This window comes from Larimichthys crocea, chromosome XVII (assembly GCF_000972845.2).
Source record: "Larimichthys crocea isolate SSNF chromosome XVII, L_crocea_2.0, whole genome shotgun sequence".
Taxonomy (NCBI): Eukaryota; Metazoa; Chordata; class Actinopteri; family Sciaenidae; genus Larimichthys; species Larimichthys crocea.
Genome location: NC_040027.1, coordinates 12,056,388 through 12,079,147, shown reverse-complemented (window position 1 = coordinate 12,079,147; position 22,760 = coordinate 12,056,388). Strand labels below are relative to the sequence as shown.

General features: G+C 39.7%; 2 protein-coding genes across 4 annotated transcripts in view; one reads left to right on the top strand and one right to left on the bottom strand.

Moving 5' to 3' along the window:
- Positions 1-1,028: 1,028 nt before the first annotated feature.
- On the bottom strand, positions 1,029-19,790 carry impact (impact RWD domain protein). Its single transcript, XM_010731030.3, has 11 exons — positions 19,601-19,790; positions 17,662-17,790; positions 17,518-17,570; positions 17,330-17,392; positions 17,083-17,168; positions 12,870-12,998; positions 12,695-12,789; positions 9,622-9,695; positions 9,036-9,126; positions 4,035-4,169; positions 1,029-1,336 (listed from the first exon to the last, which is right to left on the bottom strand). The coding sequence occupies exons 1-11, from the start codon at positions 19,646-19,648 to the stop codon at positions 1,277-1,279; spliced, it is 963 nt and encodes a 320-aa protein (XP_010729332.3). The 5' UTR covers positions 19,649-19,790; the 3' UTR covers positions 1,029-1,276.
- Positions 19,791-20,018: 228 nt separating this feature from the next.
- Positions 20,019-22,760, top strand: part of osbpl1a (oxysterol binding protein-like 1A) — a 29,342-nt gene continuing 26,600 nt past the window's right edge. For 2 of the 3 annotated variants that reach the window (XM_019277702.2, XM_019277701.2), the window contains exon 1: positions 20,020-20,270. The gene's annotated coding sequence lies outside the window, so the exon portion shown is untranslated. Of the gene's footprint in view, positions 20,271-22,760 lie in introns of all 3 variants that reach the window. The other variant, XM_019277703.2, reaches the window with a different exon arrangement.

The following is a 22,760-nucleotide window of genomic DNA, read 5'->3' as shown; positions in this document are numbered from 1 at the left end:
CGAAGCGTTACGGTTTAAAATGAATGGTGCAGAAAAATATGTTATTTGCTTTTGACTCATTTTGACACAAATCTGGGACGTCAGCAGCTCAACCCACAGGGACCTGGCTTGGGAACCGATTCAAGTCCAGCATGGATCACAGTATGGAGCGTGAACTGGTACCTGGAGAGGTGCCAGTTCACCACCTGGGCACTGCTATGACCGAACCCGACAGCTCCCAGAGCACCGCTATGTGTGGCTGCCCATCACTCCACCATCTCCCAACATTTGCATGTCTACAAGCCGGACTTATATATGTAAAAACATCCCTGATTGAGGCATTAATGAAGTTCTTTAAACTGCCCAAAACCCAACTTAAACCCACACACCTGGAGTCACACAAGTTACTAAGAGAAGTTCATCTTAACCAAGTGTCCAGGACATAAAAACTCATATCAGTACATATCAAATGATTGATGAATGCAACCCATCAAGGAGTGTACTAGAAGTGTGTGATCCACCTCAAACCTCAATGTGACTTTGTATCTCAGGTTCTAATGCAACATTAAACCGAGAGACAGATGATCTAACTCAGTCATAACCCCAAATGAGGTAAATGATGAGGGATTATTTGTTATGACGGATGGAGAATAAATCATTTATCCTTCCCAAACTTCATCAGTTTCAAATAAACGAAGCCACTCGATGGAGTCAAAAGCTTTCTGGGTGTCTGATGTCATCACAGCTGCCTGAGTGTTTGTCAGTCAGACTGTGAATGTTAAACTTTTGTGATCAAATTTGAGCAAGAAAATTGGCCTTTAATTAGCAAGATCCATGTGACTTTTCCCCCTTTTTCAATAACTTTTGCCTTCGTGAAGACGATGTGTGAATGATTTCTCATCCTGACTAATAAATGTGAAATCGTTCATTCAAGCGTGTAATGTTTGTTGTTTTCTAATCAGTGAATCAATAACTCCAATGTGGGACTGATGGAGTGATAAAGAAACCATTTTCTGCTGATATCAAAGTCATTTTTCATACTCCAAATCTCAGGGTTGGATTGTTTTATTGAAAACGTGTGTAAACATTTAATTTCAAGGCAATCTGATGCGATATCAGCTCGAGAAGCTCAAACAAGCCCTCCGTAAAATAACAAAGTCCTTTTAACGTGATGATTATTTTGAGTTATTATAATTACAACAAATCAACGTTTTTCTCTCTTAAGACACTCGATCGTCTAAAATCATCCTTTCCTCTCAGCACTCTGGAGACGTGTTGAGTAAATGTCTTTTTGAATTCATTTCGTTTTCTTGCTTTTCGGCCTTTTGGTCTTCGCTCCTGATTTGCTGGCCTCATCCTGTAAAACAAGAGGAATGGATTAGAGAACGAACAAACTAATGATTATCTTACATTAGCACTCCACTTAACGGCGCCAAAGCTTTTTCCATGGTTAACGTCTGAGTGCTGTTTTAAAGATCATGACTCAATTTTTTTTTTGACAAACGCGTCTTCCTGACTTACTGAAATGTGCAAATTACGATGTACTGATTGGCATACACCACACTGTTTTAATGTATTCCAATAATTGCATCCAACTAAACATGGAATATTTAAATACTCTTATAAAACATCCACCACTAATTACTGCTCTGAGAATTCAAGCTGCCGACTTATAAATCTCTAAACACTTCCAACAGCTTGGACAAAAAGCATAAATGATAATTCTGCTGCAGAGTGATAAATGTGGAAGAAATTAATATGCATGCAGCCCCGTCGTATCCCATATGGTGTTTGCAATGAGGCTGTGAACCAGTCACTTGCCAACACTTGTATTTGTATTTTATTACCATAAAAAAAATGTCATCTTCATCTCCTTTTTGGGTTTAAGGGTTAGGGTTAAGTTTGCTGAAGTTTTAGCTGACGGAAGTAGCCTTATTGTTGTTGTTTTAATGAATAATATACTTTAGGAGCTGATCTGAAGTGTTTTACTTGGACCATAGAAAGTTCTGGGTTTCCATCAACAATGCATCACAGAGTAAACTGGTGTACCTCAGGGGTCAATTGTGGGTCCCATTTAGTTTCCATGTATGTGTTTCCTTAGCACCTATTTTTTTTATTTTTTAGGTATTATTTGTACTTGGACTTTATTGGATTAGATTAAGTGGAAGTCTTAAGAATGACAGTAAAGTGGTGTGAGGAATAGGGGGGACTGACCTACAGCGAATGACCACAGGTTGTAAATGAACGCTGGGCTGCTGCGGTAAAGACTGAGCCTTTTCACTGTCATCATAACTCGTCATTTTTATGAGCTAAGTTAACAGCAATTCTCTTGGAATTGTAATCTCAGCCAATCTTTCAGTCAACCCTCCACTTTCACATCTCGAAAACTTTAGGATGTCTGGTAGCCAGGGGGGTTAAAGCTCCAGCCATTAACTGCAATGTCCTCATTTCGTGTCTATTTTCTGTGTCACTTCCTCCCTCTGTCCCATCGTTGCCAGTCATATCTCCACTCCCACGAAAAAACAACTTGTCATGGGTTTCTTGTTTAGTGTTTGCTTTTTCTCCCCTCTCCTTGCCTCTCTGTGACAAAAACTTTACTTTCTGACATTGTTTCCAGCTATTTTTGAGTGTCTGTTCTATGCTGATTAGTTTCACCTTTGTGTATTAAGTCTGTGTGTTCCTTGGTTTGTCTTTGTTTTATGTTCAAGCATTTCAGCCATTCTTCTAGTCTCCGTTATTTCCGACTACTCCTTTGTTTTCTTGGTCCTTGCCTGTTTTATGGACTTCTTTGATTTAGCTTGCTCCTTTACAGATTAGTTTGCTTGTTTGGAGTTCCTTACCTAGTTTTGAACCTGATGAGGCTTTTGTACGTTCACTTTTGCAATTAAACCATTGTTCTGCACCAGTTCTGCCTCTGTGGTCCTATTCCTCAAACACATCTATTTGATGGACTACCACGATACTTTTTTTTAATCATGTGCTTCAGAGGATGAATCCTAAAGACTTTAGTGATCTCCTGACTTTATCTCTTTTTCTTCCCTCAGATAGCAAATGAATGGCATGAAAAAAATAGCATTTCCTCACTTTAAATAGTCTAAACACTGACTAAATTATAGGTTTGATGGTGGTGGTGAGCGTGGCTGCATGTTTTTTGTACATCCACAGGTGAATTTGTGCAGATTTTACACAGGTTCTTCTCCACCCTGCAGCGTTTATCCTGTAAATCCAGTGTTTTCTTATTTCGCTCAAGCAGAATCTCGGTGGCACCTATAGAGCAGCACCTATACAACTATGAAAATAAAAAATATAAATATAAAAACACCCTGCACAGACAAAGTATGAGCAGCTGTTCAGCTTGTGTGGTTTATACCGTGTATCCTATTATTTCCACACAAGTTTAATTTTGCCTACAGGTCTCTCCGTCTACAGATGATTAGTTTTCACAGAGTCCAGGCTTCCTGGGGGATCAGAGTCTTTGCTGTCAGAGTGGGAGTGGAAACAAGTACTGATTTTTACAGTGAGTTTACAGGGTTTTGAAGTAGGACACTAAAGTAGGTTAGGTGTACCTTTAATCTATGTGTGGCAGCGACTAGAAGGTCAATCGTGTTATCAATAGAATAACTTCGCAGAACACAAAGACGACTTCAAAGCGCACCGGACTGAACTTCAGGCTGCTGAAAGCGAAGAGAGAGTGTTTCATCTCCAGAAAATGTGGCAAGCAGACACTTCAAATGGACCAATATCACTAATGTGACAGCTACTGAGGAGTTACTGTGGAAACACAAAGCAGGGCGAACAGACTATATTATTATAATAAATCCATGTCTCTCTCTAAAACCTGTAACTACACACAATCTGACAGGGTTGGAAGAAGCTTTATAAAATAGGCAAAACAATCAGATTTTTTTGTTTTCACATAATTGGAGGAACATGAAGGTTACCAGTCAATTAAAGCTAAAGACACCATGTGTTTGCCTGCATCAGAAAGCTGACAGCAAAGTCAAATTTGACTGATGATGTGTCAGTGGAAGATGACAGAGTGATAAAAGTCTCACCGTGGAGGCAGTGTATCCTTCCTCTACCAGGATGTTTCTAGCACAGTTGTTGATGTGTTTGAAGCGGTCAGGACCCAACAAAATACCTCCGTACCATCGAGACACGACCACCATGACATTGCGCACGTCCAGGATCTGCGGTGAGAGATAAACACATGGTGAGTGTGAAATGAGTGTGAATTGAGAGAGAGCTGGGTTAAGAGACAAAAACAATCCAGACAGCCATTGTCAAGCAGCCAAATATCTCACACCAGATGCGATATGATGGATGAATCTTCATTAAGTCAGCTGTCAGTCTAAAGCTGACGCGCTGACACTTCAAAGTGTGGCGATATTATCCTATTTTGCTGTCGTCAACAGAGTCAAGATGAGAAAATTAATTTCACTTTTGTCTTTGTCTAGCATCAGGACGTGTTTGGTTAAGGTTTGCACGCACACACACACACACACACACACACACACACACACACACACACACACAACCCTGTAAGGTTCAAAGTTCGACTTGTCATAAAGTCATGAACATTACAACACCCCCATCCTAATCAAACGTAGTAAACACTGTTGACAAAAGACAGAAATACCCACAAAATAAAACCATAATTAAACACAAACAAAATAAAAAAGCATCATCATCAATAAAGTAATAAAAATTATCACCAACCACAGATCTTTACAGCTGTTTGAGATGCTCCAGTTGGTCAAAATAATGCAGATTTAAATTCCAAGTTCAGTTTGTTGTCATGACACAGATAAAACATCTAGAATACAATTATATAAATAATAAATAGAACACACAGTTGCACTGGACAGACTTTACGTTATGAAGTTTATAACACAGCCTCTGTTGTTCGGGCTTTAAGGCTCGACCTGTATGCCAGCTGGGTGAAATCTTTCATGATGCTTGATGCTCTGCTTCTGTACCTGCTAACAACATAAATGTCCTCTAAGGACGGGAGGACGGGTGGCAGCAGGTTTAGCAGGACGTTCCAGATGTCTCTTCCAGCTCCTCATGGGGGATCCAGGCAACATGTTTCCAGGCTAGATGGGCTATGTAGTCCCTCCAGCAGGTTCTGGGTCTGCCCCGTGGTCTCCTACAAATCGGACATGCCTGGAACACCTCCAAAAGAAGGCGCTTAGGGGGCGTCCTAATCAGATTCTAGTTCCTTTCAACGCAAAAGACCAAAAAGAGAGGGTTGGAACGTAGATGGACTGCAAAATGGAGAGCTCTGCCTTCTGGCTCAGCTCCCTCTTCCCCGGTACAACGTCCACAGTACTGTTTGCAGATGCCGCACCAACCAGCTGGTCCATCTCACAGATCCTTTTCCCATCGCTCGTAAACAAGACCCCTGAGATATTTGAACTCCTTCGCTCACGGGAACAACACGCTCCCAATCGGGTGAGAGCATTCCAACGTTTTCCGGCAGAAAACCATGAGAGGCTGCAGACTTGGAGGTGCTGACTCTCATCCCTATCCCAATTTAAACTGAATCTGCTTCCCCTTGTTTCCTTAGACTACGCTTACAACATATCCTACACCTATGTACTGATCCTCTAAATCTCATCAAACTGCTCATAAATGTAAATAGCCCAAAATGTCAGACTCTTTAACACAAAGAGGAGAATTTGGCTCTGCCGTGCTACACACAAAAAGTGCAATCTCCTATTTGAGGGGACTCATCCTCATCTGGCTGCCGACAGTATTAATCAGATCCTCCTTTTTTTTTTCTTTTTTTATTCGTCACCTCACACTTCCACATTCACTGGCAGAAAGCACAACTCTAAATGAGGGAACGGGAAGAAAGGCTTGCAGAGAGGGGTGAGATTAGAGGAGAATAGATTAAGGAGACAGCTCTTCATGTAAATTACTCGCTGAGAGTGTGACAAGTAGAAGATTAATCAGTGTGTTGCTCAGGAGGACAGTGGACCTGATGCTATCGCTACATTTACAGTAAGTCAGTCAACTGCAGGATGTGACCTGAGTGTACGTCTTTTAATGTGATCTTATGTCCACATGGGTGTACAGCGTATTTGTAGAACAACACCGATGAGAGCGGCGAGACTAAACCAAAGACAGCAAAGCTGTGGGCAGAAAAACCAAAACAACCAACTGAAAGACACTAAAACAAACCCTTAAGCTTAGAGATGTGGGGTAATTATGCTTGTGTTTGCCACAACAGGTGACACCTTTCCTATTACACGCAGTCATTGCAGACTCGCTATTATTCTAAAAACATTTATTAGGTTGAAGTTGAGACATAACGAAATGGTTAAAAACATTTTGTTGGGTCTGTGCTTACACCCAAGCGGAAACCTCTGTGGCTGTGACGTGAAGCCAATGTGGAAGTGTCAAAAACTGCAGTTCCTCAAACGTCCACTCGAGGCTGGCTACAGAACGAGTCAGTCTCCATAAGTCCCCATGTTCAAATGACTTCACAGCAGAAATAAACATGTTTACAGCCTGGTACAAAAAACTGTTTTGGTCTCTATAGCTAATTTCCCCGTTCATGACAACTGTACTGAGGGTGAATTTATATACACCTGTTCACCTGTTTAAATTATATTAAGGCTTAAAGTTATGTATAATTAACAGTGTGAACGCTTTGATTGACAGGTGGGTGCCATTACAGGTGCCTTGTTTGAGCAACCAGGTGTCATTCAGCTCGCCTCAGGCCTGCCCAATGTCTGTGTTTCCAAATTTTTAGATTAGCCGCTTTATGAACTTTTTATAGAGAGTAAGTACTTACAATAAATCAACAGATTTTTTTTATTTATCCAAAAGGTAATTTAAGCAAATTATAATATGAGTCTTTGGCTGTTTCAGATCCAGACTCTGTATCTGTGCAGCAGGTTACAGTTTCTGAAAAACACACCAAGAATCCAAAGCACTGTTTCACACTGATTTATCTCTCTAGCAGGGGGTCACGCTGGCATAGACGACTGCCGTCATCTTATGAATGAGTATGAACTTTGACACGAGTGATGGATCTCATCTGAGGAGGCTCTAACACGACTCGGCACCGGCTGGTAATGAGTATGACAGAACCACTACAAGTCAACACTGAGCTGAGATTACAGCGAACTTCTTTTTTTTCTTCTCTTTTGTCTCAAACCTTTTCACTGGCCTTCATTCAATATTACGGGGGAAACAAAGAGTGTGTGGACAATCGCACATTTTAGTGTGATGTGGGAGTGTGTGTGTGTGTGAATCATAGTGCCATCTGACAGCACAAGCCAGCGACAAGTGCCCCTTTGATATGTGAAATAAAAGATGAAAAATGGTGTGAAATTACTATCATGAACTATTTCTCTGAGGAGCGACAGAGTGGAAATTTACACATGAAAATACAAGCAGTGTACTATACTTCGAGGTCATTTCCTCGTGTAAAACTGTAAAGTCTCCATGTAAATATATTTTTCTCAGCACATTTACATCAATTAATGTTTGGCCTTCGAGGATGAGCGTCATGATTCTTTACTTTATGAGAGATCATGAGGCTAAAAGCTTAAATCTCTGATAGTGTTTCCAGTCACGTTTAAATCACAGCAGAAGGAACACTTTCTCTGTTGGTTGAAACACAACTATATATTCAACAGTTTTAATTTTTCAGAGCTATTGCTGCTTTTCTCTGTTTTACATGATTGTAAATTGGAACCAATTGGGTTTAGCAAACACAACACAAGCAATTTAAATACAATAACAACAACAATACCTGTCAATCAAAGCAGCCACACTGTTAATTCTGCAGAACTTTAAGCCTTGATATAATTTGAACAGGTGAGCTCTATAAAAAGTCACCCTCTGTGACACTGTGGCCACAATACATTTTGGTCTACATACTGTACAGCTTCATATTTCACCAGGAGTGTTGCAGGAGTGGAGCGTTTTGTGCTTTTACCATGATTGACTGAATAGCATACTATGTAGTTTCCTTTTGACTGTGCACGCCGTATTTTATTTTGAAAATTGATCGATCAGATTCTCTAAAGCTGTTTCTGTGTCTTGACTTCCGGGCCAGCTCGATCTGCTCTGTGCTGCCTCATGCATCTAGTCGCGGTGTCCGTCAAAAAAGAGAACAGCCACTCTTTCAACACCGAGCAGTACAGAGACGAGCAGACTAGCACTTCTAGTGGAAAAACAAATATTGTCTTGAACGAGCATCGTATCGCAGCCATGCCCAGTGGGATCTGGGAGTCATGCTGTGTTTCACTTCCACACTGCATACTAATGTCCACTGTATAAACTACTGTTGTACATAATTTCAGCTGTTAGTAGACATAAGAATCGAGAAACTAAACAGTTTTAAACTAGTTCTTCAAAGCTCAACCAATTAAACCTAATGAGGCAGCAAAATGTTTTTCCAAAAACCAAACTCTGAGTACGACATTTAGTTTTCTCAGATAATGCTGGAGTCATTTCAACACCATACACAATTAGTTTGTACTTTGCTGCAGCTGTCACTTTTCCAGTGTGAACACACACACACACACACACACACACACACACACAAACTGTATGGACGCAGCTTCATTTTCTATGCTCTTACAGACTCGCAGACAGATGGCGTATGAATATATGTCACCTTTATGTATATTTACGTGACTGTGATCACTTTGATCTGTTTCATACATTATATATGTGTTCTACTGTATGAGGAACACATTTGGAAAAACTAACGATAGCCAAAACAAGAGGTTTAAGTTCATTGTTAGTATGTGGAAAGTTTCTTTTTCACAAGTTTAAAAGCAACAGCGGATGCCAAACCATGCAGACTGTGAGAAAGAACAAAGGAGCTTGGAACAGACACCAATTAAGCAAACAGAAGCCAAACCAAAGCTGGACGCAGACAGCAAATTTAACTGTGTGTTTGTAATGTAAATTCAGAGCTCAGGCTTTATGTGACTCTTTCATCAGTTCTCTCTTTGACAAATGTTTAGCATGCGGCTGAAAGTGAGTGGTATACGGGGTCGAGGTCAGTGTTTTCTTAATGAAATAATAACCTGCAGTAAATGGAGCAATCTCCCCCCCGCGGCTGTCTCGCCGTCGTCTTCGCAGTCCTGCAGGAAGCTGTTCTTGTCCTCGCAGTAAATCCTACGACACACAGAGAGAGAGAGAGAAAGAGAGAGAGAGAGTCTTAACAGCTTGGCATTAGGTGGGTGAGCATTAAGACATTTTGGTCAGAGAACGCCGCTTTGACACCAGCAGCCTCTTCAGCGGGAAGGTTTTTTTTTTAAAAGTGGTGTAAATGTCAACAGTAATGACCACCCAGGCGGTGCATCAGCAGCTCGACGTTGGCCTCATTAGACCACACTGGAATAGAACTGCACACACAGGCACAGAGGCGGAAAACACAAACACACACACACACACACACACAAAAGATCTATATCACACACAATACTATACTAATACCTTTTTTTTGGTGCTTTACTTGACCTTTAATGTGCTCTTTCGAGAAGTCCTTACTCGTGTTCGTCTCCACTAACGAGACACACTTTAACACTAACGTAAAGGAGTTAGTCTGGTTTGACAGACGCTAAATCACATATATATAGTATGTATACTGTATAATGTGATATTGCTTACCTGTATGCATAAATATTATGAGTGGCACTAGCAATCTTCTTGTTTTCATAAAGTTTCTCCAGAACCATTTTCACCTGCAACACACAAACAGGTGGAACAATGAATATCAAGACCCGAGGGCTGGAGCCGATCCCAAGTGGCAACCTCAGAAACCTGTGGGTGATGTCACACATACACTCTCCATTCTTTATACTGTCTTTGGTCTATACCAGCTCGCATTAGGCGAGAGGTAGCGTACACCCTCGACAAGTCGACAGTTCATCACAGGGCACATAGAGACAAATTCTAGTGTCACTGAAATTGAATAGAGCGGATGATTGGATCGTCATTTTTATGATTTATTTAGGGTGGAAATAATTACTTTCTCTGTAAGACTGAAACAGGACAAGTTTTTAAAGAGATGGGAACATTGGAATGCATAAATAAAACCTGTATGAGCATCATTTGTTTTATTTATGCGATTTGCTCTTGGTTGGTGATTGGTTCTCTTTTTGATGTGATCAGAACGTCATGAAGGTACCTCGACACTCTGGTTCTGTTTAATAATTCTGGTCTTCTATTCTGTGTTTGAGGTCTCTGGATTCTGGATTCTCTAGATTTTATTCGAGAAAGGTTCAATCTGGGGCGACTGGACTTGGCTGTCGATCCGCGAAGACGTTTCACCGCTCCTTCAAGAAGCTTGTTCAGTTCTGACTGACTGGTCAACGATCTCGCCTAGGCTGAATACTCGGATCTCCACAGCAGTCAGTCAGAACTGAAGAAGTCTCTTTTGATGAGCAGCAGTTCACACTTGGCCTTAGGTGACTCCAGCGACCATCGTCCACACCAGACCTCACCTGAGAGGTGAAACGTCTTCACGGATCTACAACCAAGTCCAGTTACCCCAGACTGAACCCATTTCGAGCACCATCTGTTATGTTGACATTCACAGAAGACAAATACCAGCCTCAGATTGTACTGTAATGTTTAAGAAAATGATTATAATGTATGAAGCATGTCATTGTCTAATGAAAACTGCTGACACAACGATGTCATCTTGCTCTCCGCTTCAGCGCCGTGTTAAATATAGACCACTTCAACGCTGAAACGCTGACTTGATGGATGTATGTTAAGAGAAAGGAGTTATTTAAAAAAAAAACATGACAGTTTGGAAATGACGCTGTATCTGTGCGATGACAACGTCTGAGGTCAGTGTACTGTCGCTGACGCTGCTGACTAATGCACAAAACAGCATGAGTCAACTGTTTATGAAGGAAAATCACATTTCCTATAATATAAACAAAACTTTAAATGTTTAAAAATAGATTTTGAGAGCAAACTTTTTGTTTCTCAAAGGTCTGCTTTGCTGCAGGTCACCAAAGCTCTTCTCTGTTTGAAGCAACGGCTGGTGTCTTTCATTCTGGAGTTCACAAAGCTCAGTCTTCCATCAGGTTTGTATCATTCATTAAAGCAACTATATCACATATTATATTACCATTTTTCCCATTACGCTTTAAAGAACGGGTTCTTCAAGTCATTCCACATGAAGTTTTTATTAGTTTAAAGTGGGCCTTGGCTGACAGATACCAGGGAGGCATGTCTACATAATAAGCAGTTGTACACTGAAAACTTTCTTTTTCTTTTAATAGACAGGTATCTGAGCAGTTCTATAATATAGCCTGCAGTGTGAAGGGCCGTCACAGCAGGAAGAAAATGAGACTTCAACCATCTGAAAAACACAGACTGCTACAGCGCTGCTATTTAGAAAGCAGCTGGTTTTATTCTTGTTATTATATTCATGCTGAGTTTTATGACATTAAGATATCATAATTGGGGTTGTTTAACACATGTGCTCATTATTTCTTCATCCAAAACACGGAGACGCAATGGAGAGTCATTGCCCATGTCAGGGGCTTACAATTGCATAACAGACTAATTATTCCAAATTCTATTAACAGTAATGTAATCATATATAATATACCTATATTCTAAATATAGGATAAGTGCACATTACATAACTGAAAATATGTGTTTGTTATGACACGTCAGCTGGGCGTAGTTTGGGAGAAAGAAAATGGTTCCTACATGAAACTGTTCACAACAATGTATGTGGATCTGTTATTTTGAGTCACCCGAAACCTGAAATGTAACAAAAGAAAGATGGGCAGGCCACACCACAAGAAGTCAAATTTCAATATTTAGAGTTGCACAGTCGCCGTCTGCCTCTCTGAGGCTCGTAAGCTCAACAACTGCCACCAGATTCAGCCTCAAATCAATCAACTAGAGGCTGCTGCTGTGAGTAAATGCAATGTAATATTATATGAATAACATTCAGCATCAAAGATAAGAGACATTATGAAATAAAATAATTATAATATATAAAATAATAAATATAAAATCAACGCAGCAATTTCCATGATAAAATAAAAATGTACATCTATAAAACATAAAATAAGAACGATGAAACAATAATTAGTTTGAATAATTCCTTTTTTGGTGGTTCATGTATATAATTTACACAATTTATTCATATGTGTATTAATTATTAATCATTATATTGAACACTCTGTGGCTTCATACAGTTTCATACTTTTTTTTTGTTTTGTTTAATTATTTATTATTTTTTTTTAATTGTAAGGTGTCCTGGGTGACAGAAAGGCGCCTATGAAATAAAATGTATAATGTATATTATTATTATTATATTAATTATTATTATTATTTATTATTATTATTATTATTAAACTACACTGGATAAAAACAAAGTAAGTTTTTTCTTGCATCTTTGGTTTTACACTTGCAGACTATTAGCAGAAAACTGTCGTACAGGTGTCAGTATATTCGCTTCATCTGCTCTCTGGAGGACAGATGTGTCTGTAAATATTTGTGTCTAAATAGAGCTTCACAGCGGGTGGAAGCTTTTAAGACGAGGCGGTTTGTTACCTGAGAGCCACAGAGTGAGATTAGCATGCAGCGACGAGCCAGATGATGTTTCACTTTGTGGAATCGCTGCGTAAATTAGCACATTAATATATCCTCTCACACATTATCAAATCATTTCTGCTGAAACATGTATGAGCTATCATTGTTCCTGTACCTGTCTGGGAGTCACCACAGGTGCTAAGTGAGGCTGGAAGGTACTCCGTCTGTCGGTGATGGTGTTTCCGTGTTTTATAGGAGGTATTTCTTCATCTACGGGACAAGATGTTACACATCAAACCTCGAGACAAGCTGTGTCTGTCAAAGTCGTTCACACTGTAAGCGAGCAGTACCGTTTCCATGCTCCATGAAGAGATGAGCATTCTCTGTGCTCAGTCTGAAAGTGCTGAAGTCTGGTATGTTTTCATCATCATCGTCCTCTTCCTCCTCAGTCGTCATGTTCACCTTTCCAGGTAGATCCACTGAAACAGAACATGTCGGACATGTTATGTCCTGTTACATAAGATGATTATTTTTTTGTTGTTTATTTTAAACCTGGTGCCTGTGAAGGTCTCCACAGAGGAGTCATTAAAATGACACATACTGAGCAACTTATTACCAAATTACCATTACATGACCTTAACATTGACACGAATGCGGTTTCATGACGTGTTTTACTAAGACGGAAAATTCATAATGGATGACACAAATTACTCAAGGCTGCCTGATACCAGATTTTTGGGACCAATGAGCACGCTGATGTTATTTTTAGCAAGGATTTTTCAAATCTGACTGAACAGTGTGCCGTGAATAATTAAGAAAGGTTTGAACTGTGACGTCAATAGATTTTTTTATACATCTGAAGCTCAATTCCACATTGGACATGTCGGTGAGCTAACGCTGTCCAGTAAGTCTACTGTAAGCCAATGCAGTGGGATGAGATACAAAAGATCAACAAAGTGAGCTGGAGCCAGTCCTCTGTTGTCATGGAAACAAAGGTGCCCAATGTGGGGAGCAAGGCCTGAAGGCAGCAACCCTGAGGGATCTATACTCACCAGGATACAAGACATTTTAAAGTTTGGACAGGAGCAACAAAAGCTCAACAGGTAAACAGGTTTGTTGGTAACAGGTGATAGTGTCATGATCGGGTTTGAGGCATCTAACTCTATCTCAAAAAGAAACAGGTCTATAAAAGAAACTTTAAAATTATATAGGATTATTGCATTCACAACAGGGTTGTCACAACATGGTTATCATGAGAATTCACCGTAGCGTTACTGTGATCCGATGGGTTACTATAACTTACTGCATTAACCTGTTAGAGGTTAAGGTTAAGGCATCGAACGCAACTGGAAGCAGCAACCTCAAGTACCTTTACCGGCGCTCCCTCCAAAGAGGAAGGAGCGACGATGTTGACCCAAGACACCTTATGAGGTTCTACGACGAGGTGGACGCCATTATGAATCAAACAACTAATGGCTCGCCACGTGACGCGGGAGCCGCAGACAACCAAGATTCAGGCAGGCTTACGATGCTGAATACTATATATCGTGACGTGAAGTACCTCAGTTCCTCAAACATCCGTTTGAGGCTGGCTCCAGAAGTGTGTCAGTCTCCATAAGTCCCCATGTTAAAATGTTAAAAAGAGTCTGAATTCCTTTATAACTCACCTGTTCAAATTATATTAAGGCTTAAAGTTATGTATTATGAACAGTATGACAGGTGGGTGTCGTTACAAATGGCAGGTCAGCTGCCGACAATCCACGTCTTTGCTGATTTTAACATTAGCCAGGAGGCGGAAGAGTCAGGACCATTAACACGGCGACCTCAGTGGTATTATTGCAATAAAAAAAAAAAAATAATAATAATAATAAATCTGTGTGTGAACCAAAAAACAGACAGAGAGAGAAACAGAAATAATTTAAGAGCCGCTGGATTATTTATTTTTGCCAAATGCCAGCTGGGTTTGACTACAGCCTCCCTGCGATGCTTATGAGGATAAGTGGTTATGGAAAATGGATGAATCAGTAACACAATATCAATATTTCATCTCTTGAATATCACAGTTTTAGTCAATACTGAAATATTACAACACTCCTATTTCGCAAAACAGAAACTTACACAGCATTACAATGTTTGGTTTTACCATCATTGCTATGAAAAGCAAAAGAAAACAGCTCTACAGCACAGAGAAAGGAGCTATATCAGGCTTTGGATACACAGACGATACGTGTTATTGTTGGTGTCTCATTTGAAATAAGAAAAATATTACCAGCCTTATCCTTTAATGTTTAAATCAGCGACCAAAGCTGAACTGGTTACTAACAAGCTTGCTGTGACAATGTGTATGCGAGTAATGTTTATTCTATTCCTGCATACACGCTTTTGACACACACACACAGACAAAATTAATTAAAAGTGAAAGGGATTTTCTATTTCGGCCTTTTCTTTCCAGCTGGTCATTCAACCAAACTCCACCATCAGAGCCATTATTTCTCTTTGCTTTTCATGTCCTCTCTGTCCTGTTTACTCTCTTTTCATTTCCTTTTCTGTGAAATGTGCATCTTCGGCCTTATCGCTTTCTCATTCTCTCCCCGCCGTGCCCCTGTAATTTGAATGGGAATAAGCCGTCAGTCCCGCTCTCCTCTGTGCTTAAGTGCTGTGACCAGTTATACTTATTACCACATGAATCCTGCAGAGAGGACTATTAATGCCACCCAACAATGGGGGGGATGACAGTTTCTCAGCCTTGTTGCTCAAAGAGACCGTCTGCCTCGATAATAGATACGACTGGGCTCAGCTCGAGATAACGGTCTCCCCGAGACAACCTGATGCACCATGACAATTGTAGAAAAATCTTTAATTTGGGTAGCTTTGACTCGTTTTACACACAAAAGACTAAACACAAAGCATTAAATAGATATTGATCTTAATTCAATGCAGTCACTCAAAGTCAGACACAGATGGGTTTTTTAATGCTCCCCAACAGGCCTTTGTGTTCCTCTTATCACAACTTCAGACCATATCAGATGTTTGTATTACTCGCAGAGGTGCATCTTAGCACAGACGATGCTTTCAGGCGAGACTCCAGGTATGGAAGTGGATTAATCTGGATCGTTGACGTGATTAATTGTTCGGAAAGAAAACGATCAAATGATGACTTATTGACGAGCAGCGGGCGATATCAGAGCGCAGCTGTTAACATGTGTAAATGTTATCGTGCATCAAGCGTGGAATTGCCTCTTCGCTAAACCACGCCCACTGAAAAGAGAGTTTAGCAACCGTAACATGGCACGGCGATGGATTTCTTGTCATGCTGAAGCGCTGAACTGAATAAGTCTATCTTTGCACCCATCAGCCATAACATTATGACCGCCGGCCTACTACTGTGTGAGTCCCACTTTTGTCGCCAAAACAACCCTGACCAGTCAAGACATGGACTCCACTAGACCTCTGAAGGTGTGTTGTTGTATCTGACACCAAGACGTGAGCAGCAGACCCTTTAAGTCCTTTAAGTTGTGAGGTGTGACCTCCATTAATCAGACTTGTTTGTCCAGAACATCCCACAGATGCTCGATTGGATTGAGGTTTGGGAAACTTGTTTTGTTCCTTAAACTATCCCTGAACCATGTTTGCGCATTATTATCCTGCTGAAAGAGGCCACTGCCATCAGGGAATACCGTTTCCATGAAAGGGTCTACATGTACGATGTTTAGGTAGGTGGTACGTGTCAAAGAAACATCCACATGAATGCAGGACTCGTGGTGAACCAAAGTACATCCTGATATTCCCCCAGGTAAGCGACGCAAACACACCTGGTCATCTACGTGATGTAAAAGAAAACCTGATTCATCAACAGCTTATGTCATAAAAAAACCTGTCCAGGATGCTAATTCATCAGAGTAACAGGTGGCTCTGTCCTCTTTTTTATAGTTTGGTAAAGTTTCCAGTAACTTTTTAGATACTGAACTCACTATAGCTCAAACTAAAATTCATTTTTGTTGTTTGTTTCCAAAATGCAAAAAGCTGGATCATCTATCACGGGAAATTTAAGATTTAAGATCTTTCCCTAATAAGACGGAGGAGCTAAAATTGCACATTTCATTAGATTTTAAAGACTATAAATTACAATACAATACAATAACAGGCCGGCTAGGGCCCAAGAGCTCGACACTGCAATGCATATACATGGATCTTCAGATGGTGAGGCTGCCTGGTGCTGGTGACCTGGAACATGGAGCCTCATTATTTTAGCATGTAGATATTTAATATCCCTAGAGATAGTTCTCAACTTACCCCCAGAGGGTTAGTTATCTACAGTTGTTTCAGCTGACAAAATTCATCAAAAATCATGAGCTAGAAATGTAAAATCTGGTTTTGTTCACTCCCTATGATCACGTCTTAGTGAACGAATGATTGCAAGAAGAAAAGCCTGCTGCTGCTGCCGTGTCATAAAGTAAGCTCCTCTGGAATGATAAATCTATCAAGTGTAATTTAAATTCATTGCGGACTGCCTGAGTAAGTGTGTCCCTCAAGCACAGATGAATTTAATGCTTCACACCTCACCTGTTTCTGAGCTCTGGGATTTCTCCACGAGGAATTCTCGGATTTTTTCCACCCACATGTAGAGGATGCTCTCCCCCGCGTGCTCCCTGTCCAAATTGAAATAATTCCACGTGAAGGTGAAATCTCCAAATGACACACAGACGACAAAGAAATTGCACCGTGGAAACAACCATGAAAAGCTTTTGTTGTGGCTAATATCACTTGACAGTGGCTCCTTGTGAAGTCAGAAATTACCAGGAGCACTCACACATAGAGGTCTTCCAGGCTGTTTGCCAATCTGGCCCTCTCGGAGCCTCGCAACCACGCTGCACTACAAAAGCCAGGAACAAATAGAGGGTTATTGAGGAGGATGAGGAGTGGATTTTTGAGTGGGATGTTGTTCTATCAATTGAGCACATCATCGCAAGATTAAATTTGAAAGGCAAATAGGCTTACTTGATCTGGTAGATGGGGGGGGACGCGCTTGGATAATCAAGTGGGAGAATTATCTGATCAATAAATAAGAAAAATCATAAACTGGACAACAACAAAAAAACACTTATTAGTGATTAATATGCAAGGTTTTCTTTTTTTGTTTACCTGCAAACATGCTGTCAGCTTTGACTCCTCTGAGTCGTTGGATATTTTGATGCAAAATATTCTGGATGCTTCATCGATAACACACCACTCATCCCCATAGATGGAAGACAAAGCCTCGACCTCTTCGATCTGAAAGAGAGGAAGCAAAAGCATCAATCATGGATGTTTACTAGCAGAATAAATCAGTTAAAAAAAATATAAAAACCCAACTACACTGACACACAATATTATTTGATGTTAGTATTATTATTATTGTTTAATAGAACTGAGTATTAGGGCCACATTAAGAACAAAATAATAATTACGAGGATAAAGTTGTAAATATTTAAGTGTAGTGTAGTGTCACCAAACTCACTACACACTTCATTGATCTCCTACATATTTTTCATACTAATCTGTAATCAGTAGCAGTTTATAGTGATGTTATTGAATATTTTTGTAATATCTCTTCTCCGTGTTGCACTTTGTAGGCGGTCCCTGCGCGCTGCTCTCACAGCCGGCTGCATGTAAACACTAATGTTCTTGTCTGTCTTTCTACAGTTGAAAATATGTGTGTTTTGTGTTTTAACAACGTTTCACTTGAGAGTTACTGATCCAGGAAGGTAGAATCTGCCAATATCTTTCCAACTTTACCAAAGTTAATATTACAACTTTATTCTTGTAACTAATTCAATATTTAAAACATTTTAATATTGGTTTCCTGACAATGGTACAACCAGTGTGTTTAAATTTCCATTTTGGCGCAGAACATTTGTGTTTTGGCCTGTGTGATCCAGCCCATTGCACGTCAACACTCCGGAGAGATAAGATATGAAAGATACAAAACAAGTTTGGCACAAACACAGAATATGAGCTTCGCCGTCTTCAATATGGCAACCCGTGTGAGCTGAATTTGGACTGTAGTATTCATTTTAACCACTAGCTGTCATTGTTACATATTGTTCCTTTAAGGCTGCAACGATTATACATTTAGACAGTACGATTATGTGAAAGAAAAAGCCTGGTGTCACAGGTTTAATGCAATCATTTATGTCACATAATTGCAGATGTATACAATCTTTGAAGCACCTTTTATTTGTTTATTTGTTTGTTTGCAATTGTAATAAAAAAGAAAGTAGAAAATTGAAATGCAGGTGTTATGTCCTGAAGGAGATGGTGAGTGTAATATTTCTAAACAGTGTAATGCTCTTTCTGCATCCAAATTCATGTTACAGTGTCTCATTTTATGTTTTCCTACAATACAAATACAAAATCAGTAAGGGGATTTACCTGGATATGAAATGTGATTAAAAACTCTTTTATTATGCATTATTATTTTAAGAATAATAATTTTGCTGTGTTTTGTAGGCCTGTGTGTCTTGGAGCACAACAGTTAAGTGTTGTCAAACAAGCTTCTGTGTTTTCTAAAGCTCACCAGAGATTTATCGCTCAGGTTTAAAGATAATGACAATAATTAAGAGGCACTAACACACTAAGACTTCTAACAAAGACCCTGGGTAAAAATAAACTCTGTTTCTGCAAACAAAACTCCACATTTAATAACATGTGCTTGTGATGGTGTTAATTGTGTCCATGTTTGTCTTTTTTCCAGAATATTTTGGCTGCACTATGTTAATGACATCACATGCATATGTATGTAATGAATCCTGACACCTTGGGAGCGACCTCCACTAAGTGTGTGTAGATAGATGTGTGCATCCCTCTTTATTTTGTGATCTGTGCACAGTCAAGCACTTTAAATTATTTAAATTACACCTCCATTGTGTTTCTTTCAGAGGAAATAGATTGTTTGTGACATTCATTTCAGGATTTGTCAGCCTGCCCGGACTTACCCTCATATCAGTGTCAGCTGTTGGACCTCTGACAGCAGTTACTATCAGCTGTTTGCAGCACAACAACAACAACAAACACAGCTGGACAGGTGGTCTAAACAGGTTACCTGAGCCTGAAGATCTTCTTCATTCTCCGGGTTTATGATGTCGGCCATTTGTTTACTCCATCCTCCAAGTTGTCAGCTGTTAAAAAATATAAATTAATCCGCCAGAAAAACAGATTATGTCAAACTTTAGACACGTGGACTACATGTTTAGCTCCAGCCTGTACGTGAAGGAAGAGTAAACTACTTCCGGTGCAAACGCTGATTTCTACCGTGTTATTCATATAATTTTTTTTTTTCACTCAATTCAGGATAAAATGTTTGGAAAAACCCTAACTGACAAAATTAATTTGAAAAAGTTTAATATTAAATTAAAAAAATAAAAAATAAATAAAGGACGCGCGAGCTACACGTCATTGGTTGTTTTTGAAATAACGGTCGGATGCTTTTATTTTGAAAAGGCGTCAACGGTCTGTAGGTTGAGGCGAGTTCCGGTGTGTCAGAGGATCAGCTGATGTCAGTGTAAACAGAAAAGAAGAGTGAGTGTGTGGAGACACACACAGCTATATTTCGACACCAGTCAGCTTTAACAGTCAGTTAAACGGAAGATGTGCGGTGTGTCGGACTAAAAAAAAAAAAAAAAACACATCACATGTAGCCTCCACGGAGGGAGCCCGGGAGTGAGAGCAGCTCTGTCCGGATTTGACTTCACAAGACTGGGCTGGTTGGAGCAGTAAGTGTCCGCTCTGCTCTTCTTAATGACACATCAGCCTGTTTTCATGTCACCTGCCTGCTGCACATCTGCATCACTTCACACTGTCAATGCGTTACACTCATGTTCATTATGCAGTATGTGGAAATGTAAATATACAAGTGGAGATAGTCAGATCCTTTACTTAAAGCTCCAGTGTGTCCAGAAATTAAATATAACACACATCACTGTGTTATATTAATGTATAATCATGAGAGAAATTAGAATTGTTATGCTTTTATTAACTTAAAATGTGACTTTTATATCTACAGACACCTCAGCTACTTCCCCCTTCATGCTTTGTACATGAGGGGGTTGCAATCTGCAACTGCAGTGCTACATGCCACTAAACCCTACACACCGTTCCTGCGTTTAACAAATTACTTAAGTAAAAGTAAGTTGCAGCAACTTGAAGTCAGAAGAAAACCTAAAACAAATTATCGTGCAAAAGAAAAGCCCCTGTGACTGATGAATTATTGTATATTACATGAATGAGGTTTTTAATAACTGATGCATTAACAGTGTTTTACTGTCGTAGCCTGTCATGACTGTTTTTATGTTTTAGTCTGCTGGTTACCAAGTTATTGATCGCACCCACTAACAAAAGATCAATCTGATTGATGATTAAAGGAAGGAAGGAAACAGTGGATAACCCCGTCGAGTTAGAGGAGAAGTTTTACACCTTTAATGTGGTTTCCCCAAGTTTTTTTTTGTAAAAGGCCATAAATTATTAGCTTTGTATGTGTTTTTTAATGCCAAGCGTTATTCTGAAAAGTAGGAAGTATAAAGTACAGTAATGTGAAATGGAAATACCTCTACCCTTGTACTTTAATACAATATTCAGTACATGGACACAGTTTACTCGTCCTGCTGTAAGACAATCTCTTTTGGGTCAGACGGGAACATCGACAAGAACATAGGCCTGTGTTATTATAATAATAATAATAATTCTAATAAAATACTTACTGTTTGAGCTCTATGCATAACTATATTTACATAAACGCGCAACATTAACCAACATTCTTAATGAAAGCTTTACACTTCCTCTTCTTAAGATTCAGGACAAAGATATGTGCGAGGTGTGACATTTTACTGTTGAGAAATAAGAGACACAAGCGGGAGCCACATTGTAATAATAATAATAATAATAGAAATACAAATTAAATATTAAATATTCACATTAGGGACACTCTGCATGCATCTTGATTATACTGTCACGATATAAACAGCAGCTGGTGCCAGTTTTGAGCAGGGTGGTTCAGAAGAGAAGCAGAAAGACAGGCTGAGTAACCGTTAGTGTCACATGCTTTCCAATCCCAGCCAGGTAAACCTGTTTCAGAGCCACTCCAGTCTTTGCACACGTCTGATTTGTCACCATTTGTGACGTGACACTCATTAATCCATCGCAGCCATGTGACATGCCATAACGTTGTTTAAACCTCCTCTTTGTCGTGGCTGCATACCAGAGTTTGGATTGTGTATGCGCTGCCTCATGTGGGCTAAGAGTGTGTGAAGGGGAGAGGGAGGATTTGTTTCCTTCCTGTAAGGCTGGTCTGGTGACCGCCACCTTTTTGTAAGAAATCATATATCCTCTTTGACATTTGCTTCGTCAGGTAAAACAGACTCTTGTGACTATTTCACTCATGTGCCCTGAACAATGACTTATTAGGCAATATAAACCGACAACTTCCCCAAACTGAGTCATGTTAAAGGTGCGCGTGGTGAGTTCAGTCCACTGAAAACTGGAAATACAATAACTCCGCTGTCACAGTGATGTCAGCAGGATTATTTATGCTTGGTGTTTGAAAGTGGTCTGTGTTTACCAGGCAGAATGGGGCAAATGAAAGACACCCTGCGCTGCATTATGGGAAATGTAGGATTCTGTGTTTTTTAGAGATTGACACATACAAAGGACTAAAAGTCAGGTTTTAAGGTCTATTTTCTATTTTAACTTTTTTTCATCCATGCATATCATGTCAGTCGGTCAGTCCAGAATGAAATATTTTGTATTTGAATGATTGTCACTGCCATTCATGTTCCCCAGAAGATAAATCCTGCTCACTATGATTATCTTTCAACTTTTCAAGTGTTATTAAATAAATAAATAATAAACTGTCTTTACGTGCAACGTGAATCATAATAACTTGTGATAACATCTCTTAATTTTTCCTTTTACGCCACCATATAGGTTAAAATTTTTATATATATCCAATACTTTAGTTTAGGACCAACTACCAAGAAGAACATTAAACTGTCCCTGCCTAACATCAGCTTGTTGGAATTATTGTGAGCATGTTAACATGGTGATGTTAGTGTTTACCTCAGTGTAGCCTCACAGAGCAAAACCCCACAGTGTTGCATGATCGGGGAGAAAACTGTTTATATGTCCTGAGTTTGTTTTGCAGTCCGGAAAAGGCTCAAGCCGACACGGCGTCATATCAGAAAAAAAAAAAAAAAAAAAAAAAGAAAAAA